The sequence below is a fragment of the Malaya genurostris genome, chromosome 2, assembly GCF_030247185.1.
Source record: "Malaya genurostris strain Urasoe2022 chromosome 2, Malgen_1.1, whole genome shotgun sequence".
In the NCBI taxonomy this organism is placed as follows: Eukaryota; Metazoa; Arthropoda; class Insecta; order Diptera; family Culicidae; genus Malaya; species Malaya genurostris.
Genome location: NC_080571.1, coordinates 169,466,493 through 169,481,077, shown reverse-complemented (window position 1 = coordinate 169,481,077; position 14,585 = coordinate 169,466,493). Strand labels below are relative to the sequence as shown.

General features: G+C 38.6%; 1 protein-coding gene across 1 annotated transcript in view; it reads right to left on the bottom strand.

Moving 5' to 3' along the window:
- Positions 1–1,090: 1,090 nt before the first annotated feature.
- The window catches only part of LOC131432302 (muscle M-line assembly protein unc-89-like), a 582,923-nt gene continuing 569,428 nt past the window's right edge, over positions 1,091–14,585 (bottom strand). Inside the window, exon 7 of the mRNA XM_058598498.1 lies at positions 1,091–1,777. Within this exon, the coding sequence (XP_058454481.1) occupies positions 1,341–1,777 (437 nt within the window). The 3' untranslated portion in view covers positions 1,091–1,340. The remainder of the gene's footprint in view (positions 1,778–14,585) is intronic.

The following is a 14,585-nucleotide window of genomic DNA, read 5'->3' as shown; positions in this document are numbered from 1 at the left end:
ATGAACTGAGTCGAATGGTATATGACACTTGGCCCTCCGGGCCAATTTTCACTAGTCGGTTTTTCAAGTGATTGCATAACCTTTCTATATGAGAAAGGCAAAAATGAGCAAATACTACACTAGGCTTCAGTAAACGTTTCAGTCATAATTTCCAGGATTCCTCCACAATAACATTATCGTATACAACTTTTCTCATGCAAATTTTGGAATATTGCAGCAAAATATGGAACCAATGCACCTCCGTACACGAAGAATCCATCGTATCTCTCCAAAACTTCCATCACACAAAGCGCGTTGTATGCTCATAAACTTACAAACGCCGCAAAAACTAAAATGCTTTACGGTATCAACGACATTATTTCTCAACGAATGCAATCGGAATCATTGCTTTAACAACTAAAATTTTATGGTCCTAGTCGCCCTCTTAGAAATTGTAAAACATTCTCTAAAATAGAATAATACAAATTATGCTGAATTTAATAAATTGACGCGCTCTCACAACGAAAACTGCTAAAAAACCGATCTAACTATGTCCAAGAAGCAAATCTAAGAAAAACTGATACCAAATTATAGAAATATAATAAAAACACATTGTACTTTATTTTGTCTCTAGTCTAAACTTGTTTGATTAATAAATAAATATTCATACAGACATACACACTCATACACATGCACGGACATGGACATTTGTCCAGCTCGGCAAGCTGAACTGAATGTTATTCGATACCCGGCCATCTGGGGCTCGACATTTATTTGGTTACATTGGATTGTTGGTTACGTGGCCCCCAACCCAATGGCCAATGAAATCAATTCATCTTTATCCGGAAAATCTTAGCGTATTGAAATAATATCGGTTTGTCAGTTACATTGTTCCTGGAACCATTTGATCTCCGAACTTGATCAACGACTCAATTGTAACTTTCAGACTAGCCTAAGGTTGTAACAATCAGTTCAGCTATCGCTGAGCAAATTGAATGGATAGATAAACTGTCAAAAGATGCAGACATTTTCCGATGTCGCCATGTTGCGTCGAATGATTAGGATCGAATATTTCTCATTATTTTTCAATTGAATGCACTAGTTAAATACGAACCTTTTTTTTCGCCTATCGAAAAATCTTAAATAAAATATTTTTATATTATTATGATTCGGAAATATTTAACTATTGTCAAATTATTCTTTTTTAATCTTTTAGTGCACTAGCATATTGCGTCGCTATGGTGTTTCACTGTTCAATTACTCCCATAACTAATTTTAAATTGTCGTCGTTACCTACAATCGATCAGATATGCGCTTAAAATGATAAAATTAAACTTCGCTTCCTTATCGCTTATTTTTGATTATTCAACTTCATCTATACTTTTTTTCCCATTGTGCTTATTTGTATCCCCTTCTTCGGAAATTATTGGATCTTGTGTTGGAGGTTTAGGAATAAATCTAGGAGTTTCGTTTTCAATTATTATGTCGTCCATTCGCTTTTTTGTGTGAGATGAAGTACGAAGTTCAATTTTTAAATAATGTTCGATTTGCACTTTTTGCACATTATTTTCTGCGATCAAAGTGAATTTTCCACTATCTCTTAGTTGAGGATTATTGATAATCAAAGTGGCAGTAGTTATATTTGTGCCTTGCTCATAGTAGTGTTGATTAAAAATTTCGTACTTTGCTGTTCTGTGGGGGATGAATACACCATCACAGACCCAAATCAAGGAAGGAACTGGATTTCCTCTTATCCTTGTTTCCAGGTGAAGATCATTAGTTATCGGATGATAGGTTTCTGAAAAGGAGAAATTGAAAAAAATATTGCAGATTTATAACGTTATGTGAATGTTACTAAAATATTTGAATTTGGGAAATTTATTCTATTAATCTTTTGAATTGTTCATATCAAATACCTAACATATACACATATTTATTTACTATTCATTATTGAATTTATTTATCTTACAACAAAATGGTCCTAATGAATATGTAGGTCTAGTTAAAAAATTGAAGATTACTGTGCTTTCTGCACAAATTTGTGAGATGGTTTACCAAAATCGAAGAGAAGTTCAACAGTGCCAATTGTCCTCAAGTATGATGTTATCCGTGTGTAATACCCAAATTTTATTGTATGAAATTTCGGCTGAAGTAAACTGGAAGAGCGCAGCGCTATTTATGTAACACGAAAATCAAGTTGAGACCAAATCATCGGTGGTCTTGGTTGCCACGGAAGTAGCTCGCTGATTTTTCCTGCGTTATTCTAACGAGTCTAGCCTGATAGATCGACAGTGATCGGGTTACGGTGAAAGCTGAAGCGGATTCCGCCAACGAAGTTTTCTTGAAGCAGGACGACCAAATCTGTTCAATCCGTAAGTTCCATGCAAACTGATAAGAGCTCCGAATTGGGCTAGCATTTTACAATATAGAATGAATAAAAGAGTAATTTAATACCTAATACCTATCAGCAATGTAAATATTTGAGGTGCCGCCCAAGCTTCGCAATAAAGCTTATTTTCTGATGCCTTTCTTATATCAATCATACTATCATATATAATATTGTAGTATTCTTCATAATAATTTTCTTCGATTCTTGAAAGAATAACCGAAATCGGTTTGTTTGACCGTCTACCGATGAAAACTATCAATTGGAGAAGATTTGAGGTCGATTTAGATTTTTTTACGGTTTGAAAGAAATGCTCTGGACCCATTTAGAAGTGATTGCATAACCTTTCTATATGAGAGAGGCGATGTCCGAAAAATAGTTATCATGTATAGCTTCAGTCACGTACCCAGAGTGGGGGGGGGGCGAGGGGCCTGGCCCCTCTCGAAATCAAAAGCAGATATATATTTATTTAGAAGTCCTCAGACATTTGTTACAGAAACAACACGACAGTGAACGTAGAGAAATGTAATACAATAACAGTTCCAGTGGAAAAGTTTAAAGTGTCTGTTAAAAATACCCGTAAAAGGCACACCGAGAATTAGGTACATAAGCAATCTTCAGCAGAATTTTTTTATTTTTGGGCCCCTCCCGAAAAGAAATTCTGGGTACGGGCCTGTATAGTTTCATATTATAAGCCCCTTCCAAACGCAACATTATCCTGAAAATAATGTTAATGTTAGGATACTGGACTGCAAGCAATTGCACTCAGTATCGACCGCTGAGGATGGGACTAAGTCCTATATCCCATCAGACTCGTATCGGGTGACTTTAGCTGGCTCGACTTTGCCTAATTACGTTCTCTTGGACCGAGTTCGTTTACCTGTTCGCCTTTTTGTGCCGCGGGTCATGAACTGCACCAATTGCAAACAATTGGGACATACAGCATCCCATTGTTGCAATAAATCCCGTTGTATCAAATGTGGAGGAAGTCATGCAGATAGCTCCTGTGGCGGGACATTGAAAAATGTCTCTACTGTAAGAAGGGACCGCATGACCTCTCGGCATGCCCCTCGTACAAACTACTCAAAGACAAGATGAGACATTCACTTAAGCAACATTCAAAGCATTCCTTTGCTGAAATGTTGAAGAGTGCTACGCCTCCAGTGAATGTTTTCGCTTGTTTGTCAGCTAACGAGATGCTGATGAACCCCTTGCCGATACATCTTCGACGATCTTTCATAGCTTCAGAAAGAGAAGAAATAAATCTTCTAGTAAGCTCACTAGTAAGGGTTCGAAGGTATCTTCTGGTGGGTCTCAAAAAATTAAAACAACTGGAAGTGATGGCAAAAAACCGGAGAAAAAAGCTCCAAGCCTTGGAAAATTAAATTCCGAGCAAGAATTTCCATCACTTCATGGGACTTCAAAACCCCCTAAAGTCCACTTTGAATATTTCTGAACCTCTTAAAAGCCTGATAATGGCTTTTATTTCTAAAGTTAAAACATTCTTGAAGCAGTTGACTGCAAATTGGCCCCTTCTTTCAGCGATCGTATCCTTCGATGGCTAAGTCACCCACCGAGGTCACGGATACAATCACTGTTATACAGTGGAATTGTAGAAGTATCATCCCAAAAATGTGACTCATTTGCATTGCGATACTTGACTAACTTCTGAAATAAACTTAAACTTCCACGATTTTAACATTATTCGTCTGGATCGAGATGATCTCTATGGAGGAGTACTTTTGGGGATCGAAAAGTGCTATTCTTTCTATCGCATTAACCTCCCCTCGATACCAGATATTGAAGTTGTCGCATGACATGTTACAATCAAAGGCAAGGACCTCTGCATTGCTTCCATCTACATTCCTCCAAGAGCCTCGGTTGGGCATCAGCGGCTCAGTGATATCATTGAGCTCCTTTTTACACCGACGTTGGTTTTAGGAGACTTTAACTCTCACGGTACGGGATAGCATTGTCTTCACGACGATAACAGATCAGCGACAATTTCAATATGACAATCTTGAATACGGGAGAAATGATACGAATTACTGCACCACCAGCAATACCAAGTGCGCTTGACTTATCCCTTTGCTCGACATCACTACGATTGGACTGCACGTGATCCCTGATCCCCACGGTAGCGATCATCTACCTATGGTGATTTTAATCGCCTACCGATTAAGACCATCGGAGACAATCAATGTTTCGTATGACCTCACACGAAATATTGATTGGAAATGCTACCCAAATTCGATATCTGAGAAACTAGAAACAACACAAGAATTTCCTCCTGGAAAAAGAGTACACGTTTTTGGCTGGCTTGATTTTCGACACCGCGACTACAGAAACGAAACACCTTTTTAGAAGGTAGAGTTCTCACTTTGCACTTTTATCGTGTAACAATAAAGCTCCGGGGCGAAGGAACGAACGATTGTCTTGCGTTGCTCTCAACAGAAATTCAAATGGCATTTGCTCGTAAAGAACAAATGGCATCAGTTTTCTTAGACTTCAAGGTGACTACGGGGATCGTGCCACTTGAGCCAATTAGTTCTAATCTGAGCAGATGCATTAGCATGGTCTTTCACCAATTCTGAATAACTTTGCGTATAATTTATTGTCCGAGAAATACATGTATTTCGCGCATGGTGATTTGTCAACAATACGATTCAGTTACATGGGTCTACTTAAGCCCCCTTTTATACAATTTTTACATAAACAACATATATCACCACATCTTGCACGCCAAGACAACTTGCCGACGACAGAGTTGTGTCTATTATTGGACCCAAAGCTGCCGACCTCAAAGGACCATTGCAAGATATCTTCGACAACTTGTCGACATCGGCTCTTCAAATGGGTATCGAGTGCTCTTCGGTGAAAACTGAGCTGGTTGTATTTTCAAGGAAACAAAAACCAGCACAATTACAGCATCAACTAAGGCGTGAAACCGTAGCTCAGGTCTTCACATTTAAATATCTCGGGGTCTGGTTCGACTCCAAAGGCACCTGAGGATGTCACATTAGGTTCCTGAGTTCACGTCGCAGAATTAGCTGCTATTCAGTATACCCTCGAGATCATTGAAACCTTGCCCAAAGACCATTACTTCATTGTCATGGACAGTCTAAGCTCAATAGAAGGAAAGTATCTCCCATATTTCCTGGGGAAAATATGGGAACACTTGGGAACTCTATCTGAACGGTCTTATTCAACATGGTTAGTCTGGGTCCCTTCGCATTGTTTCATTCCGGGAAATAAAAAGGCAGACTCATTGGCTAAGGTGGGCTGATTAGAAGGTGATATTTATGAAAGACCAATATGCTTCAATGAATTTTTCAGTATCTCTCGTCAGAAAACTCTCGAAAGTTGGCAAACTTCATGGAGCAATGGCGAACTAGGACGATGGCTACACTCCATTATGACTAGGGTATCGATGAAACCTTGGTTCAGGGAGATGAACGTTAGTCGCGATTTCATTCGTGTTATGTCGCGGCTCATGTCATATCACTACACTTTCAACGCACATCTGTGGTGTGTTGGATTCGCGGAGAGCGGTCTCTGCATTTGTGGCGACGGTTATCAGGACATCGAGCATGTCGTGTGATCGTGCGTAGAGTATCGCGACGCCAGGTCGAAACTACTGGAATCCCTTAAAGCCCGAGGTAGACCGCCTGAGGTTCCGGTTTGGGATGTGTTAGCGAGTCGGGATAGTTTATATATGCTTTTTATATACCATTTTCTCAAGCACATTAATATACAAGTGTAATCTGTTATATCTCGCTCAGAAATTATAATCTCCACCTACAGGTTCGACACTAACATCCGCCCGATTTTCTCGATCCCCGTCCCTGTTCACCATCTTCATTGGAACTAACAAGATCTTTTGTCGTGAATACGACTTACTTTACTATGGGGCGCCTTTTCAAAATTAGCCATATGGAAGAATGGGCAGAACTTAATCGTGAATATCTCAATTTGTATTAATGGCAGCAACATAATTCTTTCACTATTTCATCAAAAATATGATTAGGAATCTAGGATAATATTTTGAACAGTGTGAGATAAGCACAAACAACTCAAAAATTAAGTTTTCTGAAAATTTTGAAACAACCGGAGGCATCTCATTAACTTTTCGTTTGAGTGTTTGAACAGAATGATTTTACAAGGATAATTTTTTTAAATATTACCATTTAATTCTGTTATAAGTATATCACGTCACTATACAAATTCACTATGTATCTCACGACACTATAAATCTTGTATAATAAACGTCACATCACATATGCACATTTCGAATACAATTTATATTCATCTTCAGTGTGATGGTTTTGTTTAGTTATTGAGTTTAGTTAACTAAACAAAACTATCACAATGAAGATGAATATAAATTGTATTCGAAATGTGCATATGTGATGTGACGTTTATTATACAAGATTTATAGTGTCGTGAGATACATAGTGAATTTGTATAGTGACGTGATATACTTATAACGGAATTAAATGGTAATATTTAAAAAAATTATCCTTGCAGAGGCATCTGTTTTTATACATTAAAGCAGCATTTGATTCAGTTTTCATTGATGTTCTTTCAGACAAGCTCCACCAGCATGGATTTCCAGCGGTTATAAAAAATTATTTGCACAACCTTTTGTCAGAGAAACGCATTTATTTTTCACATGGCGAACTGGTAACATTCAGAATTAGTTACATGGGTCTTCCGCTCCTCCACAACTTTTTTGTGAACGACAATAATAGCTTCTTAGTAACCCCATGCTCACTGAGACAAATGACACATGATGGCGTGGTTTAGGTTACTGGACCCTAAGCTGGTAATCTGTTAAAACCATTGGAAGATACTTTAGAAAACTTGTCTGTTTGTGCTGTTCAATTGGGTATCGAATTCACCGCAGAGGAAATAGAGCCGCTCGACTTTTTAAAAAAGTATGATCCCGCTCACCTTAAGATATGAAGCTGGTGAAAATAAATAATGAAAATAATCGCGCAGATTTAACTTTCTAATACCCTGGTATATGGTTTGATTCCAAATGTATGTGGGGAGGACACATTCAATATGTGATAACGAAATGTCAACAAAGAGTAAATTTTCTTCGAACAATAACAGGATCTTGGTGGGATGCTCATCCCGAATAAAATTGTATCAGACAACAATAACAGTTCGGCTGAAAAGTTCGTATCGTTTAATAGAAACACACATTTTTTTGCCACAATTAGTTTTTATTATTCAACATATTTGCCATCAGAGGACATAAAGCGATTATAGCGATCTTCCTATTTTTCTATACCTTTTTTGTAGTACGATTTGTCCTTTGCCGATTAGTTATGATTAGTTTCAGTGATTACCTCTTCATTGCTTCTAATTTTTTTACCAGCGAGCATTCTCTTGAGGTCTGAGAACAGGAAAAAGTCACTGGGGGCCAAATCTGGAGAATACGGTGGATGAGGGAGCAATTCGAAGCCCAATACGTTCAATTTCAGCATGGTTTTCATCGACTTGTGACACGGTGCATTGTCTTGATGAAACAAAACTTTTTTCTTCTTCAAATGAGGCCGTTTTTTTAATTTCGTCCTTCAAACGCTCTAATAACGCTATATAATAGTCACTGTTGATGGTTTTTCCCTTTTCAAGGTAGTCGATGAAAATTATACCATGCGAATCCCAAAATACAGAAGCCATAACCATACCGGCCGATTGTTGAGTCTTTCCACGCTTTGGGTTCGGTTCATCGCGTGCAGTCCTCAGCTGACTGTCGATTGGACTCCGCAGTGAAGTGATGGAGCCATGTTTCGTCCATTGTTATATATCGACGAAAAAAATCGGTTTTATTTCGATATAACAGCTCCAAACACTGCTCAGAACCATCAATTCGTTGTTGTTTTTGATCGATTGTGAACTCACTCGACACCCGTTTTGCACGAAGCTTTCTCATATCCAAATATTCGTGAATAATATGTCCAACACGTTCCTTTGATATCTTTAGGGTGTCAGCTATCTCGATCAACTTCACTTTACGGTCATTGAAAATCATTTTGTGGATTTTTTCACGTTTTCATCGGTAACAGCCTCTTTTGGACGTCCACTGCGTCAATCGTCTTCGGTGCTCATATGACCAGTACGAAATTTTGCAAACCACTTACGAATTGTTGCTTCTCCCGGTGCAGAGTCTGGATAACACTCATCAAGCCAGTTTTTGGTATCGGCGGCACTTTTTTTCATCTAAAAGTAGTGTTTCATCAACACACGAAATTCCTTTTTTTCCATTTTTTTCACAATAACAAAAGTAGCTTCACTCAAAATGCAATATCTCACAAACTAATAATCAGACAGCTGTCAAATTTATACACGTATCTTTTGAAGGTTGGTACTAACTGAAAATGGTATGGATTTAACTCTAGTGGCGCCCTCTCATAGAAACGATACGAACTTTTCAGCCGATCTGTTACTTTCTGTGATGAAATGTGGATGCGTTTGCTTTCGTTCCGCTGCAAACTCTTATTTTATCAAACTAGAGTGAATTCAGTATCGTTATTTACGAATGGTTTAGGTTGCATGCATTCGACACATACAATGAGACTTGAAGTTCTGGCGGGAGTAGTAGGTCTGACATATGTAGTGTATAATAATTTGATTCTGTATGAGTCCTGAAAGTTATGATTGAAGCGTTTAATAAAGCCCAGCATGCCATTTGCTTTATTGATTATGGTATTGTAGTGTTCCACAAAAGTGAGCTTGGAGTCTAAGATTAGGCCTATATCTCGTACAATTTTACATTTTTCTACAAGTTGATTTCCTAGATGTATGTTTATAGATATGGTTTCATGTTTCCTACTTGAGTTACATTTTTTTACATTGAGTTGGAGTAGACTTTTGCAGCACTAAATGAGGAATAGATTGATCTCGTTCTGGAATATTACAGCGTCGTTGATATTTTTAATTTCCATGAAGAGTTTCATGTCGTCTTTCAGATTTTTGAGTATAAAGGAAATGTCGTTTATATGTAAAATGAAAAGGAGAAGCTCTAAGTGAGAATCCCGAGGTTACATTAATTGGTTCAGACAGAATATTTTGGAAGCGGACTACCTGTACACGATTCGTTAAGTGTGATTTGAGCCATTCCAGAAGAGTATGTTTTATGCCATATTTTTGTAGTTTGTGTAGAAATAATGGTATGTCAATACGGTCGAAGGCTTTGCAAAAGTCAACGTAAAGAGTTTCTACGTAGTTGCCGGCGTCCATTGCATTCAGAGTGAATGTCATAAATTCTAAGAGATTTTTTGTAGTCGAGCGGCCTTTAAAGAAGCCATGTCGTTTGTTTGTTATTACATTTTTAAGTTGATGAAAAAGTTTTTCGTGTACAATTTTTTCAAATAATGCACCAGATTTAAATATTGGTACAAGAAAGGAAGATTTCCATGCTTTAGGAAAAGTACATTTATTAAGTGATAAGTTAAAATGTAGTTGTAGTGGTAGTGTAAGTTCTTCCGCAAGATTTTTTAAAAATATTAGTGGTATGTTCTCAGGTCCAGGCCCTTTTGAGGCGTTTAAGTTTTTCAGTGCTGTCGAAATGTCGTGTTCTGTACTACAGGGTGATTTTTTAAGAGCTTGAGAACTTTTTTAAACAATAAAACGCATAAAATTTGCAAAATCTCATCGGTTCTTTATTTTAAACGTTAGATTGGTACATGACATTTACTTTTTGAAGATAATTTCATTTAAATGTTGACCGCGGCTGCGTCTTAGGTGGTCCATTCGGAAAGTCCGCTTTTTTATCGACAAATTTTGTTCAGCGATGAGGCTCATTTCTGGTTGAATGGCTACGTAAATAAGCAAAATTGCCGCATTTGGAGTGAAGAGCAACCAGAAGCCGTTCAAGAACTGCCCATGCATCCCGAAAAATGCACTGTTTGGTGTGGTTTGTACGCTGGTGGAATCATTGGACCGTATTTTTTCAAAGATGCTGTTGGACGCAACGTTACAGTGAATGGCGATCGCTATCGTTCGATGCTAACAAACTTTTTGTTGCCAAAAATGGAAGAACTGAACTTGGTTGACATGTGGTTTCAACAAGATGGCGCTACATGCCACACAGCTCGCGATTCTATGGCCATTTTGAGGGAAAACTTCGGAGAACAATTCATCTCAAGAAATGGACCGGTAAGTTGGCCACCAAGATCATGCGATTTGACGCCTTTAGACTATTTTTTGTGGGGCTACGTCAAGTCTTAAGTCTACAGAAATAAGCCAGTAACTATTCCAGCTTTGGAAGACAACATTTCCGAAGAAATTCGGGCTATTCCGGCCGAAATGCTCGAAAAAGTTGCCCAAAATTGGACTTTCCGAATGGACCACCTAAGACGCAGCCGCGGTCAACATTTAAATGAAATTATCTTCAAAAAGTAAATGTCATGTACCAATCTAACGTTTAAAATAAAGAACCGATGAGATTTTGCAAATTTTATGCGTTTTATTGTTTAAAAAAGTTCTCAAGCTCTTAAAAAATCACCCTATATTTTTCCCTACATGGTCGTCGATGTGCATTTGAGATGGAAAATTGTTGCTCTTTAGTTTAGTTTTTGTGTAATTAAAAAAGTTCTTAGGACAAGTCTTTATTTCGTTTTCAATTTTGCGGTTATATTCTTCATGTGCTGTGTTAATGGCTATTTTGAGTTGATTGCATAGGTTTAAGAAATTTTGAAGATGTAGCAAACGAGAATGAAAATTTGAGCAACAGGCCAACAGAGTTCCGTCGCCGCTTTTTTTAAGCTATTCAGTTCGTTCCGATCTTGCCTGTATACCGAATACGCATTTCCATAAATTTGCTTTGATAGTGTGCTACTGTTCAGCCAGGTTTCGATGAGCATATATATATGTCATAGGCACGATCAGCGCAAGCTAGGCAGTATTGATCAAGCCAGCTATTCATTCCTCCGATATTTTGGTAGTAGATTCCTAAGCAAGTGTTTGGCTTTGTCGTGTTGGATACTGATAAGGAATTGGCGGGTACTGCACCGGTGAGCGAGGGTAGGGACGACGGATCGATTGGGAAATGATTGGGAATGATCGAGGAGATTGTACTTGAGTTTAGTTGTATACATTTTGTTGTCGTGGTGGAGGTCGTGATGCACTCGGTCTGCGTAAAGGTGCCTGCTCTAAAAACGGATCAATAGACACACCGGATGGCCGGAAGTCCAGAGCAGTTATTAAATTTTCGAAATCGCTAGGGACCCACAGCTTAAACGATATGAATGAGAGCGGTCGATCGATACTCTGGTTGACGAGTTTCAAGCATTCGATTAGACTACTGTCACACCTAAGTCTGGTTTGAACATAGTGTATAATATTTTGTACTGTTTCGTTAGGTAAAAATCTTGTTATATAGTACCAGTTACTACTATCTTGTGCTTGCTGTGCTGGAGGTGCAACTAATAGAGGAGCTTCCTGACTGCTTGGTTCGATGTTTGTAGAATGAGTAGTAAAAATTCTATGATTACTAGGCCCTACATAAGGCACATTTGACAGAACTGAAATGCTATTGCCTTGCCTGTTTTTGTTAATTCGTTTAGGTAACGGTTGCAGAATGTTGGTTGTTCTAGACTCTGATTGCGTAGTGCCAATGTTGTTGTGGCTTGTGGAGAATATCGGTGGTGGAATGCTTACGTTGTTGGTACCGATAACAGAAAGTGCCAGTGTTGAAGCTGTAGCATTTTGCAGTAGCGGTGTAGCGGTATCGGCAGTGCAAGTATTGGTGGTGGTTATGAGCGACGGTGATTGAGCAGAGGTAGTATTTGTCGGATTTTCGGTTTTGTTTGTGTCTGGAATGAGCGGAACTATAGGATTCGAAGAAGATTGAATACGTACTAGAACGTCAACTCTCGGAATTTTATCAGGTTGCGCTTACGATGGTCTACTAGTGCTGCTGGTCCGCGGCCGTTTGTTGTTGTCCTCAAGTATTGATTCGAAGAGGTTTGTGAGATCGAGATGAAGGTCGTCAAATTTTTCAAAGAAACGTGTACCATCGTTGACAGAACGTTCGGCTAGATCCTGTGATCCAGAACGATGGTTGCAGCTGGTACTAGTACAAATTGTTGAATACATGCGACAGAAAAATTGCATAGTATCCGTTAAAGAGCCAATCAACTTAAAAGCTGAGGTGGCTCCCTGGACAATAATCGGTGGACTCGTTGCGATTTGATAATTCGTGGGACTGGAAGCACAGCCAGTATACTCCCGGACACTCGTGGAAAGATTTTACTTGCGAGTTATTCAAATTAGCGCACTTAACGTGAAAATTTTTGGAACAACACCGACAAACTATTTTGGTGTCTCGCAAGCTAGAAGAACCAAAACAAACATCGGCATCGCATTTGCTTCTTGTCATTATGGAGCTACTGGTAGTGCAATGACAGATGCGTGAGAGATGGTGAGTACTCTGAATGCTCCCGTCTAGGAACTGAATAGCACAAAAAGCAGCTTATTGTCTTCCCCAAAAAATATTTTCTACTAATAACGGCGCACTATGCGTATAACAGATCGGCTGAAAATTTCATATCGTTTCTATGAGAGGGCGCCACTAGAAAAAAATCCATACCATTTTCAGTTAGTACCAACCTTCAAAAGATACGTGTATAAATTTGACAGTTGTCTGATTATTAGTTTGTGAGATATTGCATTTTGAGTGAAGCTATTTTTGTTATTGTGAAAAAAATGGAAAAAAAGAATTTCGTGTGTTGATGAAACACTACTTTTTGATGAAAAAAAGTGCCGCCGATACCAAAAAATGGCTTGATGAGTGTTATCCAGACTCTGCACCGGGCGAAGCAACAATTCGTAAGTGGTTTGCAAAATTTCGTACTGGTCATATTAGCACCGAAGACGATTAACGCAGTGGACGTCCATAAGAAGCTGTTACCGATGAAAACGTGAGAAAAAATCCACAAAATGATTTTCAATGACCGTAAAGTGAAGTTGATCGAGATAGCTGATACCCTAAAGATATCAAAGGAACGTGTTGGACATATTATTCACGAATATTTGGATATGAGAAAGCTTTGTGCAAAACGGGTGCCGCGTGAGCTCACAATCGATCAAAAACAACAACGAATTGATGATTCTGAGCAATGTTTGGAGCTGTTATATCGAAATAAAACCGATTTTTTTCGTCGATATATAACAATGGACGAAACATGGCTCCATCATTTCACTGCGGAGTCCAATCGACAGTCAGCTGAGTGGACTGCACGCGATGAACCGAACCCAAAGCGTGGAAAGACTCAACAATCGGCCGGTAAGGTTATGGCTTCTGTATTTTGGGATTCGCATGGTATAATTTTCATCGACTACCTTGAAAAGGGAAAAACCATCAATAGTGACTATTATATAGCGTTATTAGAGCGTTTGTAGGACGAAATTTCAAAAAAACGCCCTCATTTGAAGAAGAAAAAAGTTTTGTTTCATCAAGACAATGCACCGTGTCACAAGTCGATGAAAACCATGCTGAAATTGAAAGAATTGGGCTTCGAATTGCTCCCTCATCCACCGTATTCTCCAGATTTGGCCCCCAGTGACTTTTCCTGTTCTCAGACCTCAAGAGAATGCTCGCTGGTAAAAAATTTAGAAGCAATGAAGAGGTAATCGCTGAAACTGAGGCCTATTTTGAGGCAAAGGACAAATCGTACTACAAAAATGGTATCGAAAAGTTGGAAGATCGCTACAATCGCTGTATCGCCTCTGATGGCAATTATGTTGAATAATAAAAACGAATTGTGGCTAAAAAATGTGTGTTTCTATTAAACGATACGAACTTTTCAGCCGAACTGTTAGTATGACGAAAGCGTTATGCCACCGACTTTGGATGCACATAGAGCACTTAGCGAAATAAATGTCAGAAGGATTGATATTGATTTACACAATTTATAGGCGAATATTTTTAGAGCGAAAAATGTAATTTCTATGGACTCGTTATACACTGAACCAAAAAATACACCATGTGCTATAAGTTCCAGTTTATGTCATAGGTTTTCAGAACTGAACATCGCTACAGTGCGATAAGCAACTGATTTGTAAGTGTGAATCAACAACACTGTTCGTAATTAATCGCAATGCCCTCTTGAAAGCAACAACGTAAATGACCAGTGTGTCGACCAGAGGCCAATATCTCTGAATCGGATAATCGAGTTCAACGGACTTTAACTCTGGGTAGTTTGTT